The following is a 9,393-nucleotide window of genomic DNA, read 5'->3' as shown; positions in this document are numbered from 1 at the left end:
CAGCCTTCTGAGTAGTTGGGATTACAGGTGCACACTACCACCCCCAGCTAGTTTTTGTATTTTTGTAGAAATGGTGTTTCACTATGTTGGCCGGGCTGGTCTCAAATTCCTCCCTTTAAGTGATCCGCCCACCTCAACCTTACAAAACACTAGGATTATAGGCATGAGCCACGCTGCTCGGCTCCCAGTGTGTATTTTTGGGTGATTTTCAAATAAGTATGTTTTAAAGCAGACTTTTTTTCCTATGGTCATATGGGGAAAAATTAGTCTCCATTATCCTGTGCCATGAATAATACTTGCATGCTCTATTGAGCTATCTGTGAATAGTTAAAACTGGTATATTTACGAGTTGTTTTCCCTTCTTCTGTGTTGTTAAGAGTGGTGAAGTTGAATGATAGAAATCCAGACCCAATTATCCATGCCTCAGAATCTAAGAAATTTTTAGGATGGCACATCTCCAGTGTAATCTCATCTTCTGTTTTTCAGGATGATTCTGCATTCAACAACCGCTTTAAGAGCTTGATAGTAAAACAGAAAATCACACACAAAACAACAAGAAAACCATTAGCATTTATTTACTCAACTAATATTTATCAAGAGCCGACTATATACTAGGTCCTGTGCTAAATATCCTGCATATTGTTGATAGGTTAGAAATTTGTGGGTAAGAACAAGCAGAATGAGAAGCTTTCTTCTCCTTGAAAATAATTATATTTTATAAATAATTGATGCAGAGATAATTCCTTTTTGGAAGACTTATTCTCCAGGGAGGCATGCTTAGGCCAATCATTTGGCTTAAATAATCACGAAACATACACCTATACCTTAAAATTCACGAGCAAGGACCATAACAAAGCAAGGTGTTGTATACGGTGCAGCATTTCCATTTTCCCTCCATGTACAGAATCTGGGTCATTTTACTTGGTGCCATGGGCTAGGAACTCCTAGGGCTGGGAAACAATCTTGGTTTCCCAACAACCTATATCATGTAGGTAAAACTAAAACACACCACAGTGCAGACGAACCCTAACACTACTAGCTCATTTTATGCTGCTATGGAAGTAGTGAATAAAAATAAGTCCTATATTGGGTATCTGGCCTTTTATCAAGGCAACTGAGATCAACTATACAGAAATTTTCGTATTTCCCTTCTCATCAGGCAAACAGATAGACAATGGAGCCAGTCCAGAGGCCCAGCTGAGAAAATGATGCACAGGGAAACTCCCTCCTTGGGCCCCAGCTGTCACCCTAGTGCTTTGAAGACACTGTGAGGTAATGCTGGAAAGTCGTGCTGTTTTAATTTCTCATATATATTCCAAGCAACATGCATTAGCAAACAAACATCTAGGAATAGGGTTATTTGGTTTCTTAAAAAAGATTTTGTAAGACACTGTAACTAGGTCAAGACAGTTGCAGGTGTGCAAAAAGAAAAAAATTAAGAAAAAAAAGATTTTGTAAGACACAAGACTTTCCGTTAAAAAGTTGTTTATTTAAAAATATCTTCTTCCAATTCTGATTCCATATCAAATTAAATCAAGGAGTGATGTTACAGCAATAACTCATCACATTCATGAGTAGGGAGGATGGCAATGACCCAATTAGCTCATTAGTATATTCTAACAAGTAGTGGAATACAAATTCAACTCATTCACTTCTTCACAAAAAGCAAACATAATTTGTATACTTCATATAAAAAAGCTAGTTTATAAAGCCTGTCTTCATATTTCAGTTTAAGGTTAAGCTAATATAAAATGCCTTAAAAAAACCATCCAAACAAAGCTTTGGATTTTCTTTTTCTCCAAAATTCAAGGAAAACATGATTGAAGTTTCTTTACTGCTCGCAAATTAGTTAAGAGCTACCTGAGATTCCTTTGTGCTTCCACTCTTCCACCCTTTGAGTTTCCAATGATTAAAATTATGTGGGAGACACAATTTAGAGAGCGCTAGAAATGCCGCACAGATCTCAACGCTTAAAAAAGAGTTTCTGGCCAGGCGCGGTGGCTCACACCTATAATCCCAGCACTTTGGAAGGGAAGGTGGGCGGATGACTTGAGGTCAAGAATTCGAGACCAGCCTGGCCAACACAGTGAAACTCTGTCTCTACTAAAAAAAGTCAGGTGTGGTGGTGGGTGCCTATAACACCAGCTACTCAGGAGGCTGAAGCAGGGGAATCACTTGAACCCGGAATGGCAGAAGTTGCAGTGAGCCAAGATGTGCCACTGTAGTGCAGCCTGGGCAGCAGAGTGAGACTGCATTTCAAGTTAAAAAAAAAAAAAAGTTTCTGATAGGGTTTTCTTTTTTTTTTTGAGACAGGGTCTCCCTGTGTCACCCAGGCTGGGGTGCAATAGCACGATCTCAGCTCACTGCAACCTCCACCTCCCAGGCTCAAGCAATTCTCCTCTCTCAGCCTCCCAAATAGCTGGGATTACAGGGATGTGCCACCATGCTTGGCTAATTTTTGTATTTTTAGTAGAGACAGGGTTTCACCATGTTGGCCCGGCTGCTCTCAAACTCCTGACCTCAAGTGATCCACCCACCTCGGCTTCTCAAAGTGCTGGGATTACAGGCATGAGCCAGCACGCCTGGCCAGGTTTGGAAGTTTTTACAGAATGTGAGCATTAAAGAATGACTTTCAGAAACGTATACACTCAAAGAAAACCTTTTAGTACTCTGAGCATTGAATACTTTGAGGAAGAAGTGGTTTCTTTTTTGGATTAAGAAGTCAGTCTTTTCTCAACAGTTTCTTGATAAGCAATAAACCTTCGCAAATTCATCTTCACATTGTCAAGAACACACAGCTGATCTGTGCTATAATTCCCTTTCCCTTCTTTACGTATCTGCAACAACAACAACAACAAAAGAAAACACACACACACAAAAAAACATTATATATGACTTGCTAGGTATTACTAATTCATTTAAATAAAGTATTTAATTTAGGATGTATGTTATCATTTGCTGAACCAGGCAGCTGAAAGAATTTGGAAAAAATGGTTTTACTTCCAAGGTAAATGGAACTTGGTAAGTAAAGAGTGAACTGAGAACGTGCACATTAAAAATGACAGCTACAAAGGTGACTGAATGGTAGATGTTAAGAGTTATATAAACTATAGAAAGGAGTTATGTAGGCTGGGTGTGGTGGCTCACGCCTGTAATTCCAGCACTTTGGGAAGCCAAGGTGGGTGGATCACCAGGTCAGGAGTTCAAGATCAGCCTGACCAACATAGTAAAACCCTGCCTCTACTAAAAATACAAAAAATAGCTGGGCATGGTGGCATGTATGCCTGTAGTCCCAGCTACTCAGGAGGCTAAGGCAGGAGAATTGCTTGAACCCGGAAGGTGGAGGTTGTGGTGAGCCAAGATTGTGCCGTTACCCCCCAGTCTGGGGAAAAGGGTGATTTTTTTTTTTAGAAGGAAATACAACAAAAAAGCCTGTGAAAACCCTTACAGGGAAGACCATCACCCTCGAGGTTAAACCCTTGGATACGATATAAAATGTAAAGGCCAAGATCCAGGATAAGGAAGGAATTCCTCCTGATCAGCAAAGACTGATCTTTGCTGGCAAGCAACTGGAAGATGGACGTACTTTGTGTGACTACAACATTCAGAAGGAGTCTACTCTTCATCTTGTGTTGAAACTTCGTGGTGTTGCTAAGAAAAGGAAGAAGTCTTACACCACTCCCAAGAAGAATAAGCACAAGAGAAAGAAGGTTAAGCTGGCTGTCCTGAAATATTATAAGGTGGATGAGAATGGCCAAATCAGTCACCTTCGTCGAGAGTGCCCTTCTGATGAATGTGGTGCTGGAGAGTTTATGGCAAGCCACTTTGACAGACATTATTGTGGCAAATGTTGTCTGACTTACTGCTTCAACAAACCAGATGACAAGTAACTGAGTTAATAAAAGACGTGAACTATAAAAAAAAAAAAAAAAGGAGTTATGTAAACTATGAACTGGGAAAATAATCCCTAACTTCTAAAGACCTGGTGCTGAGATTGATTTTTCTATTTAGTATGCATTGCTATGGTAATAATATTTAATTGTTTTCCTTCTCTCAAAGGTATAAAGCCCTAATGAAATTCCTCTGTTAGGCTGGGTGCAGTGACTGATGCCTGTAATCCCAGTAGTTTGGGAGGCCGAGGAGGGTGGATTGCTTGAGTTTAGGAGTTCGAGACCAGCCTGGGCAACACAGTGAGACCCCACATCAAAAGAAAAAAAATTCCTTTGTTAGCCAGAGGTTAATCTGAGTGTTGCGGTTTTTTTGTTTGTTCTTGGAACATGGTATCACTCTGTCGTCCAGGCCAGTCTCATGGTGTGGTCAGGGCTCACTGCAGCCCACCTCCCAGACTCAAGTGACCCTCCCACCTCAGCTACCACAGTAGCTAGGACTACAAGTGTGCACTACGATGCTGGGGTAATCTTAAAATTTTTAGTAGAGGCGGGATCTCCTATGTAGCCCAGGCTGGTCTTGATCTCCTGGACTCAAGCGATCCTATAGTCTTGGCCTTCCATAGTGCTGGGATTACTGGTGAGTCACCATGCCCAGCACTGTTTTTGTTTGTTTTTTTGTTTTTAATAGAGATGGGTTGTGCCCTGTCGCCCAGGCTGGAGTGCAGTGGTTCGATCAAAGCTCACTGCAGCCTCCAACTCCTGGGCTCAAGCCATCCTCCTGCTAAGCTTCCTGAGTAGCTGGGATGACAGGCATGAGCCACCACTTAATGGTTAACTCTAAAAAAAAATTTTTTTTTTTTTTTGAGACAGAGTCTTGCTCTGTTGCCAAGCACCAGGCTGGAGTGCAGTACCGCAATCTTGGCTCACTGCAACCTCCGCCTCCTGGGTTCAAGCAATTCTCCTGCCTCAGCCTCCCGAGTAGCTAGGACTACAGGCGCATGCCACCATGCCTAGCTAATTTTTGTATTTTTAGTAGAGACGGGGTTTCACCATGTTGGCCAGGATGGTCTCAATCTTTTGACCTCGTGATTCGCCTGCCTCAGCCTCCCAAAGTGCTGGGATTACAGGCGTGAGCCACTGCGCCTGGCTTAAAAACTTTTTTGTAGGGACAAGTTCTGGCTCTTTCCCAGGCTGGTCCTGAAATACTGGACTCAAGTGATCCTCCTGCCTGGGACTCCCAAAGTGCTGGGATTACAGGCATGAGCCACTGTGCCTGGCCTGTGGTTTTTGTATCAATTTTATTGAATGTGAATTTGATCTCACCTCTAGTCTAGAGCAGTGGCTTTCAGGTTTTAGTGTGCAAAAGCATCATCTGGAAGGCTTGTTAAAAAACAGACTGGTGGGCCCATACACAGACTCTGTGACTCAGTAGGTCTGGAGTTAGAGCCAAGGATCTGCATTTTGAACAAGTTACCAGGCGGAGCTGATGCTGCTGATACAAGGAGGGCACTTTTGAGAAACACTGCTCAACAGAAGTTCTTGATTGTTCATAAATGCATTTTGTATACACTGAACAGCTTTTAATACAAATTGTGGCTTCCTTTCACAAAAAAGAGTTTCATATAAATAACTACAGGCTAGCCTCTGCCTAGTAAGAAATCTCATTAGAACTTTATACCTTTGATAAAAGAAAAACAAATGTTATGACAACAGCAATACAAACTGAGTAGGAAAATCAATCAGAACACATACCTTTCAGAGGTCAGGGGTTATTTTCCCAGTTCACAGTTTACCTAACCCCTTTCTAAATACTTGCTTTCTGCAGAGTTTGAGGACTCTAATTATTAATATATCTGCTTTCCTTGCAGCTGCAGGGAAATAGGAGATATTTTCTACTTATCTTGCAAGCTCTTTATCCAGAAATTTAAAGGACTGTAACTTTCAAAATGTGGCCAGGCGCAGTGGCTCACACCTGTAATCCCAGCACTTCTGCCTGGCCTACACCTGTAATCCCAGCACTTCAGGAGGCTGAGGTGGGCAGATCACCTGAGGTCAGGTGTTTGAGACCAGCCTAGCCAACATGGTGAAATCCCGTCTCTACTAAAAATACAAAAATTAGCCGGGTGTGGTGGCACACACCTGTAATCTCTGCTACTCGGGAGGCTGAGGCAGAAGAATCATTTGAAACTGGGCGGCAGAGGTTTCAGTGAGCTGAGATCACACCATTGCACTTCAGCCTGGGCAACAGAGCAAGACTCTGTCACAAAAAAAAAAAAAAAACAAAAACAAAAACAAAAAAAAAACAAAAAAAAACCCAAACCAAACCAAAACCAAAAAAAAAAAACCCAACAATGTGGATATCTTGTATGTACTGGTATGACACATGTACCACACACAATGTGAGACAGAGTCTTGCTCTGTTGCCCAGGCTGAGGGAAATAGTGTGATCACAGCTCACTAAAGCCTGGGCTCAAGCGATCCACCTGCTTCAGCCTCCCTAGTAGCTAGGACTACATGCGTGCGTGTACCACCACACTCAACTAATACTTTTATTTTTTGTAGCGATAGGGCCTTGCTATGCTGCCCAGGCCAGCCTCAAGTTCCTAGGTTCAAGTGAGCCTCCTGCCTCAGCCTCCACCTCCTGAGTAGCTGGGACAACAGGTATATGCCACCATGTCCAACTATTACTAAATTTTAAAATGTAACATGCCAAAACATAAAAATATTCAAAACCAATATTAAGGGTCTTAAACCAACACTGACTTTAGATGGAAGAATGACATAAAGCATGTGCATGACTTGCATTACTATTTTTCTTTTCTTCTGGAAAAGAAAACTTTTTAAAAATTTTGATTTTACTTTTTTACTTTTTAATAAAATAGAGACGGTTTCACCACGTTGGCCAGGATGGTCTCGATCTCTTGACCTAGTGATCCGCCCGCCTCAGCCTCCCAAAGTGCTGGAATTACAGGCGTGAGCCACCGCACCTGGCCAAGAAAACTTTTTTATGCATTAAAAATTTTTCAGAAACTTTGAATTTCTAAATATACAATCACATTCACCTAAAATAAACTTATTATGTAGTTCTCTCCATGAAAATTGAATCCTATTTTAGGAGTTTGTTCAATAAAAGTAACATTGGAAAATAAAAAAAGTGGGCAAATTTCTCATCAAAACCTCTATTCCTTCAACAAATATTTAGAGGCAAATGTTCAATCAAAAATCTAAAGATAAATATTTGTATTTTGCAAAATTACCAAGTTTAAAATTGGGACCGAGATAAGGGGAGAACAGTAAACTAGTACATAGACACATAAGTTTTCAAAATTCCTGGTTGTGCTGCTACCCCTACACCAAAAGGGCTTTTCTTTTTTTTTTTTTTCTTACCACTGCAGTTAAGACTTTCATACGGAACAAAAGAGCTTTTAAAATTATTTTTTGACTCAGAGTTAGCTTCTGATACACAATAATAAAATGACTAAAGAAGATAGGAAGTACATTCTCTAATACAGAATAGCCTGGCGTTTGCTCTTTTTTTTCCACCGAAGGGAACTATCCATAACAATGAAATTAACATATAATGTATTACATGATATAGAATAAATGTAGGCAGGGCACGGTGGCTCATGCCTGTAATCCCAGCACTTTGCAAGGCCAAGGTGGGAGGATCACCTGAGGTTGGGAGTTTGAGATCAGCTTGGATGACATGGCAAAACCCCATCTCTACTAAAAATACAAAAATTAGTTGGGTGATGTGGTGGATGCCTGTAATCTCAGCTACTCGGGAGGCTGAGGCACAAGAATCACTTGAACCCAGGAAGCAGAGGTTGCAGTGAGCTGAGATCCTGACACCGCACTCCAGCCTGGGCGACACAGTGAGATCCTTTCTCAGATAGACAGATAGATAGATAGATAGATAGATAGATAGATAGATAGATAGATAGATAAATGTAAAATGTGCATGAAGTGCTTTGCAAAATACAGTGTATAATACTGATACATATGAAGCACTGTTAAAATTACTGAACTGTTAAAAAAGAACTTGTCAGATATCATTTTGGCTTCAGTTTAAGTGATTCAATAGTCACATTGCTGAGCTATGACTCAGTCAACAAGCATTTTACAAAGTACTGGGGATGCAGTGCTCCATGCGGGGATGTGTCATGCATATGCTGCTGAGTTGCACGGTAACTACACATACCCTTGTCCCCACAGAATGTTCAGACTTACGCATTTATAAGTCAAATGGCTACAAACCTTCATTTTAAAGACTGGCTGGAATTCTTTCAGAGTGGATAATAATTTAATTTGAATTGAGGCTCTTTCAGCTTCTTTACCATCTGCGAAAACATCAAAGAGGGCATCCAAAGCTTCTCCTGCTACCACAAGGGAAGGATCTTTGGTGGTAACCTCAAGCAGAAAGCACCCAATGTTCTGGAAACAAGAAAACACATTTACTACGACTAACACCAGTCTCCAAAACGAGTACCAACTTTGACTGTGGCAATAACTCATGCATGCTATTTTATATACAAATGCCAAGGAAAAATTAAAACTTTTAAGAGATTAGACTTAAATACTTATGAACATACAAAGTATAATATAAGCAAGATAAATTAAACATGTTATAGTTTATATTCCTAAATAAAGTGAATTAAGATCCATAAAAGATGTATGACTTTGGAAATCACTAAACTTTCCCCACTACCTCTCTCAAAAAATCTTGCTCCGTGATGTCAAAATGCAAAGAAATCTTATCTGTAACAACAACAACAACGACAACAATAACAATCTTCTTTTAAAAGCATAAGAAAAACATTTTGAGGCCAGTTGCAGTGGCTTACACCTGTAAGTCCAGCAATTTGGGAGGCCAAGGTGGGGAGGATTGCTTGAGCCCGGAAGTTTGAGACCAGCCTGAGCAATCTCTAAAAAAAACATAAAATAGGACTGATCTGAATCTAATCTAGTCTGTAGACCTAACTGCCATTTTGCAGCAAATACAAGGATAAAAGAACAAGTTTAACACCACAAGGAAGCAATCAGACAAAGCTGGAAGGTTGGACACTATACAGGACAACTGATCCAGGAGCTGAGAATAACCAGGTGGTGCTGGGCAAGAAATGTTCAAGAGTAGCAGAGATAGAAGACCCCATGGCAAGCACAACATGTGGGCTTCTGCAGTTTAAACAAGCTATCTGTAAACAGATACTTTTGAGGCGACTGTAAAATTGTGAATGTGGACCAGGAAATTACACATATTAAGAAATAACTGTTGCCGGGCGCGGTGGCTCAAGCCTGTAATCCCAGCACTTTGGGAGGCCGAGGCGGGTGGATCACGAGGTCAGGAGATCGAGACCATCCTGGTCAACATGGTGAAACCCCGTCTCTACTAAAACTACAAAAAATTAGCTGGGCATGGTGGCGCGTGCCTGTAATCCCAGCTACTCAGGAGGCTAAGGCAGGAGAATTGCCTGAACCCAAGAGGCGGAGGTTGCGGTGAGCC

General features: G+C 41.1%; 1 protein-coding gene and 1 pseudogene across 6 annotated transcripts in view; one reads left to right on the top strand and one right to left on the bottom strand.

Moving 5' to 3' along the window:
* Positions 1-2,306: 2,306 nt before the first annotated feature.
* The window catches only part of HEATR3 (HEAT repeat containing 3), a 42,090-nt gene continuing 35,003 nt past the window's right edge, over positions 2,307-9,393 (bottom strand). For 4 of the 5 annotated variants that reach the window (XM_032255653.1, XM_032255651.1, XM_032255652.1 and 1 more), the window contains 2 exons: positions 8,148-8,324; positions 2,644-2,837 (listed from right to left, as the gene is read on the bottom strand). In XM_032255653.1, coding sequence (XP_032111544.1) covers positions 2,715-2,837; positions 8,148-8,324 — 300 coding nt within the window. In that variant the 3' untranslated portion in view covers positions 2,644-2,714. Of the gene's footprint in view, positions 2,838-8,147; positions 8,325-9,393 lie in introns of all 5 variants that reach the window. The other variant, XM_032255650.1, reaches the window with a different exon arrangement.
* On the top strand, positions 3,012-3,907 carry LOC116534877 (annotated as a pseudogene). The gene is made up of 2 exons (XR_004261929.1): positions 3,012-3,021; positions 3,412-3,907. The product of XR_004261929.1 is annotated as a ubiquitin-40S ribosomal protein S27a pseudogene (transcript).

Source organism: Sapajus apella, unplaced genomic scaffold, assembly GCF_009761245.1.
Source record: "Sapajus apella isolate SASKATOON/1434 unplaced genomic scaffold, GSC_monkey_1.0 scaffold90, whole genome shotgun sequence".
Taxonomy (NCBI): Eukaryota; Metazoa; Chordata; class Mammalia; order Primates; family Cebidae; genus Sapajus; species Sapajus apella.
Note: the sequence above shows the minus strand (reverse complement) of the source record. Positions and strands in the feature narration are given on the sequence as shown.